General features: G+C 40.6%; 1 protein-coding gene across 1 annotated transcript in view; it reads right to left on the bottom strand.

Moving 5' to 3' along the window:
* The window catches only part of WTIP (WT1 interacting protein), a 90,808-nt gene that overhangs the window by 45,051 nt on the left and 28,258 nt on the right, over positions 1 to 17,499 (bottom strand). The window contains exon 2 of the mRNA XM_067302487.1: positions 10,643 to 10,744. Within this exon, the coding sequence (XP_067158588.1) occupies positions 10,643 to 10,744 (102 nt within the window). The remainder of the gene's footprint in view (positions 1 to 10,642; positions 10,745 to 17,499) is intronic.

The raw sequence follows: 17,499 nt of genomic DNA, 5'->3' as shown, positions 1-17,499 counted from the left end.
TAAGATCAAATTTACTGTGTTTCTTCCTGTGCTGTATTTTGAGGGAGAGACACAAAAATGGTGGGAGTGAGAGATTCTTCCCTAACTGGGTTATAACTAAACTAAAATTCTCCAAGAAGTCAAAAGATGAGAGACAGTATTGGTTGCTGGTAAATAACTCTGGAAATTGACCTCCAGAAGTCAATTTACTAGAACCAAGTTGGTCATTTTATAACGGTAAGTTTATAAGCAAGTAGAACATTCAGCTCATGTCAAATACCAGGGGTCAACTGAAGCACTTTCATTGGTGCCCAGGAACAGCCCACTGCAGCTATAATTGGCCCATCCTCCAGAGTCCCATCATTTAAATGAGAAAAAATTTATGGTTGTTTATGTAGGCCTCGCGCCAAGCCTGTTTCTCCGATAAGCTTCTCTGGTGCATTTGTGTCTCACATCCGATTTAGAGTCCTCTGAATACTGGAGACAGCATTCCTTGGATACTTAAAATAAATTAAAAACACAACGTTCAGCTTGGACAGAGGAATGGGAACGTTATTCATGTGGCCCAGGCTCTAAGAGCTCTGGGGAGTGGTGCTGGGAAAATAGTCTTTTTTAAATCTTACATTAGTCTGTGTATTTAATGACATATAATCCTCAAAATGGTCCTTCATAAACTGTACATATGCATTATTTGAGCAAGTAATTATTTTCAGTAGCATGCTGCAGTAGCTGCATGGCTTGGCTGGCAGATACTACAAATATCTCCTCCAGCTCATGCATCTATTTATTATATAACAATAATTAATTAACACTCTTCTCTAGTACTTCCATCCCAGGATCTCAAAGTTCCTTTCAAAATATTAATGAAATCAGCATAGTATCAAGCATGTGAGGTAGGTGAGAAGAATTATTCCCACACGGACAAAGAGAGGCATACAGTTGAAGTGATTTGTCCAAGATTACACAGGAAGACAGTAGCAGAGTTTGGAATAAAACTGTGGCCTCCTGACTCACTGGGCTGGTTTACCCCTTCTTAACAACCAGTCTATTAATTCTCCCAGCTACAAATTTCTATGAAGCTTGCTAATACCCTCTCTACCAGAAGGAAGCCTGAAAGACAGAACACCAAAAGCCTCCATTATCATTGTATGTTCAGGGACAATAATGCCAGGTCTGCTTCTACTGTTTAATCTATTTTATAAATGTGAAGGCAAATAAAAGTTCTTTTGTTAGTAAAGTTTATTTCTTTTTGTACAAGGCTAGGTTCTTCTGGGAAACAACATTCCTAGATGCCTAAGAAGTAAAAACATCTTTCAGATGTAAACCTTTGATTTGTAAAGTTAGTTTGTAAGATAAAACCTAGGCTGCTTTCTAATCTGGAACATCAGTGACTTCTCAAGCCATATAGACTTCTGTTCCTTGAAATAAGCAGTAAATAAGAATTATTATTAAGGATGAGTTAGTAACCCAGCCTACATAGGAGGCATGGATGAGGCACAAAGCAAAAGAGAGTCCTTTGAGAACACATAGGATGAAGGTAAAGCAGCAAAACACATTTTCGCTCCATGATGTGTCCTTCAGTAAGAGCTTCACAAAATATTTTACTGAGAGATCCTGTCATAACTAGGCAGGATTTCCAGAACAAAAGTAACAGATGGTCACTTGCTGACACACAAGAGGAGAGAGGAGAGATCCTGCTACCTCAGCAGAGAGCGTGACATGGAAAAGGGACAGCAAGAAGGCCAAGACTGGAGACGGAGAGCAGGACAGGGCATAACAGGGGGAAAAAAAATAAAAATAGAAAATGATTCTGTTGAAAGAACACACAGGAAGTTTGGAAAAGAAGGGGACAGCTTTGTTGGTGAGAAAGGACACACTGAAGCTTCCGCTGTTGCAAAGGGATATTATCTTGCCTCCTTGGTAAAAGATTTGTTGGGCTGCCAACAATCTGGAGTCTTTAAACCCTAGGAACTCAGGGATCCAGGAAAAGCCTAACATATGCAGTAATGCTAGTCAAAATGGGAAATGATCAGGGCACAGTAAAGCTTCCAACAACGTCAAGGTCAAGGGGGCCAGCTGATTGTCTTTGGAGAAAGAAGTACTGACACAATTAAATTACGATCTTCACTGAAGAAGCTTCTAGCACTCATTTGAAATGAAGAACAAAAAATTGTCCATGCAGAAGCAAAGCCAGAGCAAACGCAGGCAGAGAGAAGGATGAAGAACAAATCAAGGGAGATGGAAAGCTGGTCTCCCCTTCACAGAAGACTCAACTGAGACAAACTGAAGTCTAATCCCCTCAACACGGTAGAAAAAAAATCAGATAAAATCACTTTGGGGCATTCTAGAGCAATAATGGTGAGATGATGTCCATATATCCAAAGGGTAGGACAGAGGAAAGCCAGAGATTGAGATGATAGGGAAATACCCAACAGATATAAATTTAGAGGGGAGGCTACTGCCAAACACAGTAGCATGGACATGTTTGCATACATGGACAGATGTGTATGCAAGGACCAAATTTGCTAGGATAGGTACCAAGAGAGAAATGGTTAATTGGTCATGGAAGGAAGAACTTATTTACTGAGTGTTGAAGTGATGAAGGACAAAACTGACTAACTGGTATGTGTGGAGACAGAGTTGATTTATTGTTAAGGGAACAATTATGTATATTAAATTAGAGATGGTTTCTGGGAGCTGAGACCTTCTGGGGACTGGTTCTCAGATGAGTAAAGGACCAAGGAAATCACTAAAGCTTTGACTGAGCATTTTGCAAAACACATAGGGACAACACATAGCACAAACTTAAGTCATTAAAAATGACAGGAAGCAAAAAATCCATCTCCTTTCATCTGTTTTTTCTTCACTTTTTCTCTGCCCGCTTTTCCCTTTCTTTTTAGGCAATACTTAAAAAATACAGAACCTGTAAATAGGAAACTTAAACATCTGCTGATAATGTCAAGTGACTTGCCTGCATTCTGCTCTGGATTATCTGGATTTTTTCCCCTTGGGGAGATGAACTTAACTGCAGCACAAGGCAATCTTTTCTCTTGGAGAAACTGAGATGTGTTCCAAGAAAACATTTAAATGAAGGGAGGGAGCGGAAGAAAGAGGACAAGAGAGTAGAAGGGAAAGAAGGAAAAACTATGAGAGATGTGGGTTTCAAACTAAGTGAAACAAGAGCTGTGGATAATAAATGCTGATAAGGAAACAGTGAGATTTTAGCAAAGCTTGTTACACTAAACAATAGATGGCATTCCAAACACACAAAATTATGCAAGGAAATGATTATATTCTCTCTGATATTTACCATAGTTCTTAGAAGTAAAAAACAGAGGCAAAAACCTTGTTAATTAGAGTATATTTTTTGTACTTTATGTGTTTTCCAACCCCTGAAAGGATCACAGACACTGTCAGTGATTGGTTCCACATTATGAATACAAAAATATTGTGGGAGGAATACATCTATGGGTCAGTCAATCAACCGAGCGAAAAGTTTCCATCATTAGTTGCCGAGCAACCCCCACCAATTAAAATAACCATCAAAAGCCATGCATTTAATGCTGGAATAATTAATAGCAGAACACAATTAATACCTTTCAGAGAAACAAGGAGACAGAGAGAAATCACCAGCCAACTATTCATCATATGCCTTCTGATAATCAAAAATAGAGAATGGAAGTGTTTTCCATTTCTCTGTTGGCTAGCTATCTATCAAGAACACCTCTCCCTGGGGGTCAGCCTTCAAATCTGTGAACGCTAGTTGCTAAGACAGCCCTCAAAAATGAGAGATACTAAGACCCCTAATCAAACAACTTTAAGCACATGTTTATTTTTGAGCACCTGAGATACCTTCCCCATGGAAGTCAGGGCCCAGGACTGGTCCAGTCAGGTAAGTCACCCTTAAAAACAGGCCCTGTCCTATATTTGAACACGATTTAAAGTAATCACAGAATTGAAAACCTTTCATGACAATATCTAGCAGTATCATCTGTAAAAAGACACAACCAATGGACTGGTCTATTTATCTGAAGTCAAGCATGGCTGGACTAGGGCTTAGCTAGCACAAGAGAGCAATATAATCAGAGAGCAGACTGCTAAATGCATCCTAAGAATAAAAACAGCTAAAAAAATTCTAAATGAAGGAGATTTGGGGGAACATCTGTGTCAGTCCCCTCTCAAACATTTCTGATCACTCTTTTCCCACCCTTTTTCATTTTTCCAAAGCCTGAAATATTATCAGATTAACAATGGATCAAGATTAAGGAAACATTTTTACACCAATAGGTACACTAACATACTTGGGACCTTAGAAGAGCTGATATCCAAGTCTGACTTTTAATTACCAGGAAACAAGATTACATTCCATTGCTGACACTTACTCATGGGTTCAGAATCTTGTGCAAAGTGAATCAAAATTATCTGAAAGCAGTTGTCACCCTTACAATACTAATGCCTCTTTTTCAAGTGAGCACTTTCCCTTCAGCGAGTTTTGCATTAATGTATGTCTAGGACTGCAGTTACAAACATACCTGAAATGGCTTATAACTATGCATCTTGATAGGTGTTAAAATGGAGGGAGGTAAGCACGGGCTGTAACTTATCCCAAAGAAGCTGAATAACTCAGACAAAATTCAGCGCTCCTGTAGCAATGCTGCAAGTTATCTCAATTACAAGTCTACATAAACGACAGTCTTAGCAGCACATACAGCCCCCAAAAGATTATTGCTTTGTAAATCCTTTGGTCCTTTTTCATAACTGAACTTGCACATCTCCAAAGCGCTGGCCTTCTCCAATGAATAATATCTCCAAATAACTGCCTCAGACAGAGTGTGTCAGGACTTACTGCCAGCTCCAGTTACGGCCTGGAAACCACCAAACATTCAGGTAGCCGTGAACACAGTCTGCATGCAGGGTCTGCGTAGCAGATGAAGAACCATCTTCGTTAGGCAAGTTCAGGGCCTCGAGATCTCCTGCTTCAGGCCATGGGGGTCAGGAAAAAATGTTCCCACATGCACAGCACTGAATCATCTGCCAGCTCGCCCTGCCCTAAGCACCAGGTATTAGCCAATGGCTCTGGCAGGATTTCAGACCAAAAATCCCCAAATTCCAGTCTGCTCTGGACTGATGGCATGTGGTTAGAAAACTATAGGGGAAAGTGTGCAAGGACATTAGCTACCCAATAGACTTTCACTTCACAGCAATGTACCCCTCAAAGCAATGCTCATTAGTTCCTCGCCCTTACATGTTCTCACTGAGTCTCCTTGATGCTCAGAATAGCTTGCATAAAACACTGGTCATCAGATGAACAGTCAGAGGCTGAAGCTGCAACTGAGTCACCTAGAAGTCAGGCACTAGGCACTGAAGAGTTAAAAGCTAACACACGCACGCACACACACACACCACTATGATTACCAATGCTAATAATATATGTGGACACACAGTAGAGAACTCATAAATTTGTCACTAACTTTTGTTTTATTCTACATAAGCACCACATTCACAGAGAATTTAATTTAAGGCTAAGAAGCAAGTACTGGCAATGTGCAGTTTGGATGCAGTGTGACTCATACTAAACTTATAAATATGCTGTGGGGACAGAACAAATATGAATTAAAAACAAACCTTCCACAGGGAATTTGGGCATTTTAAAAACTCACCAATTGCTGATAAATATACTCTAAAGGGACGCAGTTTCCTAAAGACATTCTGTGCCTTACTACCACCAAGAGCAAACAAAGGTTCAACCCAGGGCAGCTAATATGCACAAGAGCATTTTCAGTGATACAAGAAACTTCTCCCTACAAGCAGGGACATGACCATACTTCCTATTAATAGACATTTACGTACAGTAGCACTCAGTGGCTTCAGTCAGAAGAGAGCTGTTGTCTACTAGATCCTATACAAACATAAAGGGAGGCTGCATCTAAACCTACAATCCCATTCTCCTTTTATACCAGTTAGAAGGCACAGGCTAATTCGGACCTGAACTTCATACCTTCAGGGTGACACTAACTGCTGCTGTGGTTGTCCCACTCGGGCCTTTTAGAGTTACCGTGCTGCCAGCCTCCACTATAATCCTTCTTTTAGAGAGGCTTGTAGCAAGGAGTTTTGTAAAGGCTGGAAAGAGGCTGGTGCTGAGGCAGCGGCAGTACTGCCAGTAATCAACCTGCACTTAGAGTGCACTAGCAAACTGGGCATTACTGCAATTATCCTGCAAGAAATCCTGTCATACTCTGAAATACTACCAAGGGGGGATTAGATGAGCTTTTCAGGCAGACATTTTTCTGCTCGTCTTCTGTAAGCAAAATCTGCAACCGAACTCTTGCCAAAACTAAAATTTTACACTTAACAGAAGGGACAGTGGATGTTGTTGGCTAAATTCTTTTATTATTTAAGACCCTCATTCAGCAAAGCATGTTTACATATGAGTAATTTAACACATTTAACCACATGTCTAAGTGTTTTGCTGTATCAAGGCCTAAAAGAGGTTTCACTAGTGTTAGAGCTGAGAGGAGATTTGAATCTTCATTTAAAAAACAAAAACAAGCTTCAGTTTTTTTTCTCTGAGAGATTATGCATCAAGATCTATGTTGAACCATTTGATCCCAGAGCATCAGAGAGCTTTGGCTTTTACATTACCTGATGTAAATTATCTGACCTATGAAAAAAGGCCTGTCTCAGGACCATGGCTTGTTACACAAAGCACTGGGGTTTACACAAAGAAACAACAAAAATTAACTGAAATTAACTGAGCAAAGTTCTGAGATGCTCATTAATGAGCCAGAAACACATCATTATATTTTAATACAAAATATCTCTGTCTGCTAGGTCATTTACTTTTCCTTTCCATCCTTCTCATCTCAACTCATTAGAGAGATTTCTTATTCTGAGGAGATCTGGTACAATACTGAACCAATATAGCACCAAGGTTTACCCAAAAGCTCTTAGAAACTAGGAGGACAATGAACAGTTACCATTTTACCAAGATGTCCAAAGGGGACAGAAGCCATCATTTCTTTTCTCTTTATTTACTATATCTCTGAAATATTTCCTCATCTTTCTGTGGTTATGTTTTCAAAGAACTACGTACTGTGTCTGTGAAACAGCTCCAAGAATCTGTCTGTAAGTTCTCACACTTCCATGCTAGCAAGGCTGGAGTCCTCACAGAGGCTCTTATTATCTGTGTATTTTAGATTTTCCTCTTAATTACAAACAACATAAACCTCTCCAGCAGTCTTGTGATATACTTTGACAGGTGTCAAAAAGGACACCACTGGGAAAAGTGCTGGTATGTCAAAAAGACCCAAGATGACATTTTGCCATATAGTGGCCATTTCAACCATAGCACCCCAATAAGATTGTACTGAGCACTGAAACCTAAGCGAAGCTTTAAGTGCGTAAGAAAGAAGTCTTACTTGAGGAGGATTTCCTCCTGAGGGTCTCTTCCCATTTTTCTGCATAGTTGCACTTTGCCGAGTTGAAAATACTCACTACTGAGTGCTGAAACGCAGCCCTTGGAGGCCCTATTATTCATTACTGCCTTTCAGTCTGAGTGGTCTCCAAACCACACTATTTCCCAAGGGTTTGATTTATATATATTTTTAATTGTAGCTAGTTAAATATTGGGCCCTTATCTAAATCAAATGTCTCCAGGTACAGAGTCTTTCTTCTTTAAGTACTGCCTTTTACTTTCTACATCTGTTATACTGAAAATGAGACTGGTATCTGCTGGAGAGGAATTTAGATCATTCTTGTTATTTGAGGGGGGAAAAAAGGAAAAGAGAAGGATAAACTTTTCTTCTTACTTCATTTTAGATTTCTAAGTAGACGCAACCAGTGCATATGAACTGTTTTAAGCCAAGGCACCAATGTATTTCTCTGCTCTCCTATCAAAGATTCAGTGTAATGCCCAGAAGGACTACTGGTTCATACGATGTGACCTCTTGCCTAACACAGGTCATTAACAGGTTCACCTGGTTACCTGTGTACTGAGTCCAAAAGCTTGGCTCAGCTTAAGACACCTTCCAGAGAGACATTTGGTCTTAATTTCAAAACAATGAGGAATGGAGAATCCGTCACTTCTCTTGGTACTTTGTTCCAGCAGTTATTCATCCTCATTGTATACAAACTGAATTTGATTTCCCATCTGAACTGTGTAGTTCCAGCCTCTAGAACAGATCTCTTGTGTTTGTCTCTAGTACACGAAACACCACTTTCTAATGCTGTTTCCTAGTAAAAGCATTTGAGCTCCAATCAAGCAGCCATGCCCCCCCCTTCCTGGGCTCATGATAAGCTTTTCTCCAGCCTTTAGTCACCTGCATAACTCATTTTGGACCCTTTCCAGTTCTTCCTCATTGTTTTTAACAGTGGGCACCAAAACTTAGCACACTCCAGGATGCAATCGCCATAGATATGACTTGCATGCCTTGTTCTGGATCCACTAGTCTTTCTCCTCAGGCATTAGCCTGAATTGTTCTTGTTTTCAGAAGCAATTCCAAAGACCACACTGCACCAAGCAAAGTGTGAAGCTGAAGAGTTTATGTAACATCCCCTCACTGGCTGTGTTCAGTGTGATACTAGTTAGGAGCCGAGTTCAGAGAAATAGCTCTGCTATTAGCTCACTATTGCATGCAACTGAACATAAGTTTTGATCAAGTATTTCACCTGCATTTAGAGCTGTTACTGCTATATTAACAGCCTATCCACCTTTTCAGTGCCTAACATAAGAAAGATTGCAGGCATTCTGGGCTACACACAACTGGCTTCCTTTTAGCGGGATTGTATCAGAGGTAGCAGACAGAAGGAAATCCAAGGGCTGCTTGCTTGCAAAACCTCCTGACAGCCGATAGCTGGGCTCTCCAGCCTGAGAACAATACAGAAGCAGCTCAGAAGACACGCAGCATTGTTTCCTAGCGTGTGTATTTGTGACTCACGGAAAGTTGTGTGAATCATGAAATTCTACCGGCACCATGAGGTGGGGCAAAAATACGTTTTGAAAGAACATGCCTGAAGTCACCTTCTGCTAGATGTACACTGGCCATACACGTCTCCAGGACAGTCAGAAAAGCTTGTTGTGCTTGTGAATAACTAAGTTGGAATTGAATTTTGCTGTTAAAATACATTCCTCGGCCTTTATACAGTACATTCCTCTGAGGAACAGAATGACCTGTATACAGACCCTTGCGGTAACAAACACACATCCTGACTACTTAAAATAAAAAAACACAAAAAACAAAAAGTGCCCTGCAGAGGAAGCTAGAATTCGCCTGTGCAATTAGGTTAGGTTAATGTTGACAATGACTGGATAGATATTATCCGATATCATATTCTGTAATCCTCTGCTAAGCAGGATGCTGGAGCATTTCATTCACTCTGGCAGCCAACAAAATAGCTGCTCATTCACTGTCAGACTTGAGCAGAGTCATGAGAAAGATCCCGTAAGATTTGAGACAAGTTTATTCTAGAACAAGATAATGGTCCACAGTGATTTATAAAGGTTACTAAATTCTATATGCAGGCTGTAGGTTTCTTCAACCAAACATTTATCTATGTGTACAAACCTCAGGAGAAAAAAAAATACACTTCTTTGACAAGTGAATTTTACAATGGTCTTTTCATTAGAAAGTTACTTGGTTCTATGTCAATAATCTTTTACTCTTTTTCTAATCCTTAATTAATCCCTTTTATAAACAATCTACACTCAGCATATTCTGCTGAGAGTAAGTCTTTTGCTAAGTATATACATCACAACAAGATTTTCGACATCCAGGCCAATATTTTCATATATTAGGAACCTAAATCCACATGTATATCAATAAATATTACCTGACTCCTAAAAATGAGCTCTGATAGTTGCCTTGAACTTGGTGGGAATTTGTGAACCCTCAGCACTTGCAGACAAGACACTTAGGTTTCCAACTTCTGTTCACAATGTCTGACTTATGTCAAACACTTCTGAAAGTGCTGCCCTGAATTTTCCAAGTCCTATGTTTTCCCTGGCAAAGCCATGACTTCCCCCAAATCACATAGAGAATACATCACTTCTATACACATGCAGATTTAAACAGAAATCTAAACAGGTCCCGAGAGCAGCAAGGAGGAGCCAGTGATTTACCTACACAGTTTTCCTCTACAAAAATAAAATACTGTAATACTTTAAGGTGTTTTGACCTGTAGTTTCTACTTTTTCTTATCACATTCAAACATAAACAATTTTTGAGCTCTGTGTATACACAGAAATGACAAAAATACATGCTGGACTGCACTTACATTTGTACATAGAAAGTGAAGGAAAGTATGCTTCTGACTGCACAGATTTTACAATTTTTCTGTAAAAATGATAAATGCACATTACAGTTCCATAAACTTTAAATCATAACTGATTTAAAACATGTAGTGCTTATAAAGGCCAGGTTGAAGCCATTTTGAAAATGCAGCCCTTAAAACAACCAAATACTACTTTTCTGGGCTGCTGCTTAAGAAAACACCATTGAACACTTACAGATGGCAAACAAAAAACAACTTTTGAGGCTGGAGCCTTGCGTGGGAATTTTGCCTCAGGAAGCCAGCGAGATGAGGTCTCACTTTGCACACTAGAGGCTAAAGGAATATATATCACAGAAGGAAGCCACTTAATAAGGCTATGGTAGATCCGACTTACCACAAGAGCAGCACGTGAAGCAGTTGGTATGATAGAGGTTACCCATTGCTTGGCAAGCCTGGCTCGCTCCATACACACCTTTTCCACATTTTATACAGATACCTAGGAGGAAGAAAGAGACTGAACGTTAGAATCCTCTGCAACTCCTATAAAAGCAGCTCCTGGCCACTGAGTCTTAAGCACTTGCTATATCCCCATCAGGCCCTAAAATCAATGAGCTAGTCAACCTGAACAGATTCAAGTACCAAAGTTGGCAGCAGGCAGCTTGAGTGAAACAAACACATGGAAATTAACCCAAATGAAGGGGCGGGGGGGGGGTAAGCCTCAGCTGCTGATACAAAGCATGGAGACTGAGGCTGCCTAAAGACAGAAGTCCTAGGGAGGCAGGTGAACTGAGAGAGAGCAGGAAAGCTGAATGCTCTCTGGAAATAACTCAGTTTGATCAAGAAATAATTTAGTGAAACCATCACAGCTAAGTGTTCCACCACATTACATTCAGTAATGACCAACAACACAACAATTAGGTCAAGAAAGAAAGGATTTCTTTTCTTTGCCACTCTCCAGTAATGCAAACAATAGTGTTAGTCCATGGTCGAAACCATGCAGCACAGCAAAAATGGGTCTGTCAGTCATATTTAATAACTATTTAACTTTCTCTGAATAGTAATATGTAACCTCAGAAACATAATCTGGCAACTTTAAAAGACAGAAAAGCAAGGCTTCTACCTTCCTTATGGTCTAAGGGCAAAAGTTCCCATCGGCAGTTTTGCTTCAGGGGTCAGGAATTCACCCTCACTGTCACACTGAGCAGAGTCGCAAGAAAGGTCATGATTTCAGTAAGCTCTGTAAAGAGGATTTTTTTTAACTTTTTCCTCATAATCATAGCTTTAAAAGTATTTTTGTCCATGTATTTATTTCTATCTGCACATAACCCCTCCAAATGCCAAGCCTGGCAGACAGATAATTCAGCAATCACTTTGCTTCCGTACCCCTGGGAACAGGAAATGAAATGCTGGGGAATCTCTGTCCTCGTTTCATATACTCAGAACCAGTAATTTTACGTTCTTCTGAGATGTCCATTGGTCTCTACCTGTCTGTAGTTGTATAGCATACCTCAAGATGAGGCTGTGTGATTTTGAAAACACTACAGAAGAAAGCAAAAATTGGAATTTTTGCCTCACTCAACCCTGTAATGAAGCTACTTATGTGCTGTTTGAATCCTGTTTCTACAAACGTACGCACAAGTTTAGCACTGATTATTAGTACCAACAAAACTAATACACCTAGAAGGTAGGAACTCAAGAACTACAAAATCGGGCTTTAATCATCCAGAGTCTTTCCCTGTTGTACTGTACACATATATGACAAATGCACAAAAAATACAAATACAAACTGCTTTGGGGGAAATTAGCATATTATGAACTGGCAGAAACTTTAGTAGCAGAAAAAACAAAGCTAAGCTAACAAAGCATTTGGTGTCTCAGCTCACTTTTGTTTGATTTTACACATTCCTTGTATGTGAATTATCCTAAACTGCTGCACCACAGAGAAAGAAATGCCATTTGCTTCTGACAGGTAACTGTAAGGACATTGGTAAAGCTGGCAGAAGAGCAATATCCAGTAATACTGCTGAGATTTAGCTTGGGCTTTCAAGGAGAAAACAGCTGTAGACAACATGACACCCATGAATATCTCCAGCTCCCAAGATGTTCAAGACATACTCTAAAATCCATTTCTGAAACCAGCATGTTTCAGCAGTCATACAGTCACCTGGATGGGCTCTGTAGTTTGATCAGTTTAAATGTGATACTCTCAAGCTAAAAAAAAATTATTGGGGGGGGTTGCGGGGGGAGAAGAGACCTTCCTGTGTTACTAATCAAACACTGAAATGGAAAGACCTTTCACAAATCTTGGGTTTCTTGGCCTTTATACCTTTTATGGACTCCCTCATTTCAGATTATGAGGAGATCAGCCTTTTATTCACCTACCTCAAAATACTAGCATAATGCTGCAATTTTGGACCATGAGCATATTTGTCAATTAAGTGTAACAATAATTAAAAATATATATATATTAATACTAGATTAAAAAAAAAAACTTTTCCAGAACCTAACTTCCATATTTCAGTGAAGCAGGAACTATCACTTTAATGTCATCAAATATCAGTGTCCCAAGTTAAACCTGTATTACCAAACTAGATGCCAGATAAATCCATCAGTTCACTGCAAACAAAATATTAAGAAAATGTTGGTCATCAGACAAGTTCTGATACAGGAAATTGAAATTTCAGAATATTTGTTGCCTTATTCAAGGTTCCCAAAATGTTACGTCTATTTATTTATTTGTAACCAAAGGTTACGAAAAAGGGCTGCTATTTGCCATGAGTTAATGGTTAATTGCTGATGAAAGATAGTTATTGATTACTGTGGACATTCTGATCTGAAAAAGCAGCCGGCTCAGCCAGCTAGTGCAGTAGCAGCTCCCAGCAATGGCAGAACCACTGTCAGAGCAGCAAGAACAACCCATAAACCTGCTTTCTGCCTCATTGCATACTATGAGCTCCAAAGCAACCGCGGTCCCTGTGGCTTTGTGAGCAGAAGGGGTTGCACATACAGCAGAGGACATGGCATTCGCTTTTGGAATGAGCAATCTGTTACTTTAGCCCAAAGCCTTGGTATTTCAATTTACTTTTGGTAGTGGAGCCAGAAGAGAACCCTTTTAGAGGTCCCCAGCTATCTGCACCCTTTTTGCCCATCTTTTTATGCCATCTGTGCACCCAGGACTGATGGATATTGATAGTTTGACTGTGAGGTTACATTGAGAGAGCTACTTTTTCCCATTTCTGCTTCATTTTGCTCAAAGGATAGCAGAAATCCACAGCCTAGGATTTTCTGACATTTTTCTCTATGAGGTCTCAAAAACAAATCTACTATAGCCATGAACCACTTTGACAGACAAAGTTATTGCCTGATTTCTTTGCCCATTGCTTCACTGGACTATCAGAAGCAAAAGATGGATTTACTGTGAATGTTAAACTTACACTGGCCTCTCCAGCAAGTGACTTGTTATGAGCAGCTGTCAGTTTGTTAACTTATTTTCTCTAAAAGACTGGTCATTAACTCCAGGAATGAATGACCACAGAGATGATTAGCATTCTAAAAAGGCATATATATAATTTCAGAAGTGTATTTTGGAAAACATATATGCAGCTGTGGTATGAGTGCAGCGTGAGCTCATAACTGCCTAGAAAAAGCACTGACTACATGGCCGTTCAGGTCTGGTTTTCCACCAGTCGGAGCCCAGACTGCACACTGTGAGCTTGTGAAAGCTTTGGCATAACAGCTACATTGCCTTTTTTTTTTTTTTTTCCAGATTTAATTCCAATTCTTGTTAAATCGCCTATGAAGAATGTTCTGTTACAGAGCAAGCATGTCTCGTTTCTGACACCTCACTTCAAGAGACTTTTTCAGTCTTTATACAATACTCTGCCTCTCCCAACGCCTCTATTTAAAATATTAGGGCAGGACCTTCTGCAGGTACAGCAGTTTCTTGACAGCTCTGGGTGAGACAGAAAGAGGTCCATTAGGTTTGAGCCTCACCTTAGATCCATTCCTTTGCTTCTACTCCAATTTACTACAGTAGGTCTCTTTTCTCACAGCCTCACTAAGAATCAAGCAGGTGCACAGGCCCACGGGCTGGGCACTGCCTTGATTCTGTGGCCCTCCCTCAGGAGACAAGTATCATCAAGTATCGAGCTCCAGCCCTTGGGCTGCTCTGTATTGGCAGAGTGGTACAAAGTACCCTCAGCAGCGCTGAGGATTGGGGACGTTGGTCTCCTAAGAGAAATTGTGAGCAGACAACATACATACTTCCAGTTCTTTAACACATCAACTACTGCATTTCCAGCCAGGTCATGAGATTTTCTAAACACCTGGTGTCTCTTTTTTAGCAAGAAAAGATGTTGCATACACCTAAAGTTTGATGAAAGGTTGGTTCAGCAAAAGCACAGTATAGCAGTGTGGTAAAGTGATGTTTGTGTCCTTACACAATGTTTAACTGAGCATGAGAGTAGAGACTGAACAAACACATGCTCTGTGGACCTCAGCAAAAGACAATCAACAAAAATAATGCTAGAAAAAGAAGGAACTTCCTGGGACTCCCCACTGGAGTTAGCTGCAGAACTTTGCCAGTGCTCCCCATACCTTTAATGGGTCCAATTCTTTGAGCTTAACAGCTTCAGTTAAAAGAGCATCTCTGCATACAAACAGGACAAGCCTTCCAACACTGTATGACAACACAGCAATGCTCTCTGGGTAACATATGCATTAACAAGATGCTGATTTAAGCACCAGGAAAAACAGGACCAAATTGTCATCAGCCCAGACAATATTTTCTGATGTATTCAATAATTTTGATCCAGACTCAAGAGACAAAAGGACAATGCAGCATAATGAGCAAAGGTACCAAAAACAACCTATAGAAGACATTAAAACTATGTGATTTTTGCTCAGCCTGCCATAACACACCTGTAAGAGTTCCCTATAGTAGTCTATGTGTTGGAAGAAGTTCACACTGGGATCTCAACATCCAATTATGGAATGATCTTTACCTTGGCAAGCCTTCACAATATTCTTCTGACCATGCAGGTGCAGGTTGCAGACTGGTACTTTGTACTGACTCCTCTGGGTACCTCAGAATTAGTACAAAGGCAGCAGGCTCAGGTTAAAAAGGATATGCACTAGTACAGTACTAGCACCCTGCTTTTAGCAATGCATTTCAAGGGCTGGCAGAAGTATGAATAGCCTTTTGGTCAAACATTGTCCTCAGACACATGCGGAATTCAGCCTGAGCCTGATACCACCCTCACTTAACCTGAAGTCAATAGCTTAGCACAAACACAAGGAAAATGGCAACACATGGTCTCTTAACTTCAACAAGAAGCAGCTGTATGAATCAGAAGGCAAATCTGGCTACCTCACTCTTTAATTTGACAGCATGCCACAGCTCAAGGATGAGCTGCAGCTTTACTGTCTTACCATCACACCGTATCTCCCTAGGGTAACTGCTACATGCTGCCTACAGTAGAAAACAACCATGCCCTGTCGTCATGAGCTATGGTAATGCTAGGATTAACAACTAACACATGGCACAGATGAATCCTGCCTCTGCGGTTCTATTCACGTTGCAGTGTTGGGAAAAGGTGGGGTGTGCTTCACTGGCTACTACAAAATCCTGTTTTCTTCTCTCACATAGGAAGAGACTGTCTCCATAAACATCCACAATAGGCTTTTCTACACCTTTGGCCTAGTCAAGGTGTTGGGGCAGGGAAATGAAAACATATAGCCATGAAGCAGTAAGAATAAAGGAGGAAGGAACCTTTAATTCAGCTCAGAGAAGTCTAACTGGGGCAACAGAGGCTGACCATTGAAAACAGAATGACTGTAGAGGGACTGCACTAAATGTTGCAGCTAAAGGACATTAGATGTTTTCCAACCCCAAGCTGCAATGCCTACAGCTTGGGATCTCATACCCGAGCAAGTTTTAAACAGAATGTTACTACTACCTTTAAAAAATTCTCCCAAGAAGCTGAGTAAATACGGAGGCATCACCGCTGCACTGAGCTCTGGGCTGCTGTACCTCTGCTGCTAACAGTGGCTACTGTGCAGACATCCTGGATTGCAGCAACTAGGATGTTGTGAGGTGACTTCAGGAGAAAAAAATGCTTCCTTCCTTCCAACAAACAGAGGAGGGATCTTCAAATACACACGTCATCTTCCAGTCAAAGACTGATAGAAAAAACAAGGTACCTACACAAGATGTAGGGCAGAGCCTTTTCCCAGAAGCTGGGGAGGATGAGTGAGGAAGGCAGACTGCACTTCTGGAAACTCTACTGGTGTAGTTCACCCAGCTCTCTGCCAGCAAAGGTAGCTCTTGCTGGAAGGTTATAATTTATCAACTGTCAGACAGCTGGCAAATTTTTCAAGACTTGATACTCAATGTAAAAAAAATCAGATACGCACATGTTAAAAACAAATATATTCTGGACACATTCAGCAGCAACATACCGATTGGATATATGGTAACAGTTGCATAAAGAGTCAACCTAAGACTTTTTGTGACAGGTAAAAAGCATGATGGAGGAACTGCCTGATTAACCTGCCTCTATTGCCTTCTCTCACAGAGGGAAGGCCAGAAGATACATAACTTGAACTAAGCTCGAAAATGACAGAGACTGAGAAGTACGGAAAATGCTCTCAGGTAAAAATTTTAAATTCCCCTTCCAAGCCACAGCGCATCCATGCCTGGAACCATGACACCTCACTGCCCAGCAGAGGCCTGACCCCATTCAGTGGCAGACCCCCGGTTTGCACAGTCGTTTACGGCAGTAACCACACACGCTCTGCAGCAACTGTGCAGGAGGTGAGAGCTGGTCAAACTGCACAAAGGCCACCCTAACACCTAGCATAAATCACAGTTTGAGCAAGGCAAGACTAGAATCAGGCTGTGTACTAGTAAATTTTGTACTGTCATTACTAAAATTTATTGAGATTGCCCCTACCCTTGCCATTCTCTTGATGGAAAGAGGGTAAAAATCCCACCAATAAGCTACGTAAACCCTTGAGATATCTATTGACTAACTTTAAAGGATCTCCATCAGTACAGTACCTGCCTCCTACAGGAGATTTTACTCAACTAATTTATAGAAGGGGTGTGCATGTAGAACTTACTGAGAAAATTAAAATTAGGGATGAATTTACATTCAGTTCCCATTGCCCAAAAGCCTAAGCAAGCTCTATGTTCGAACTCCAGCTCCTGGAAAAGCTTTCAATACCTCCACTCAGCCTATTGCTTAACAA

The sequence above is a fragment of the Apteryx mantelli genome, chromosome 10 (genome assembly GCF_036417845.1).
Source record: "Apteryx mantelli isolate bAptMan1 chromosome 10, bAptMan1.hap1, whole genome shotgun sequence".
NCBI lineage: Eukaryota > Metazoa > Chordata > Aves > Apterygiformes > Apterygidae > Apteryx > Apteryx mantelli.
The sequence above is the reverse complement of the archived record's forward strand: the minus strand, read 5'-3'. Positions and strand labels throughout refer to the sequence as shown.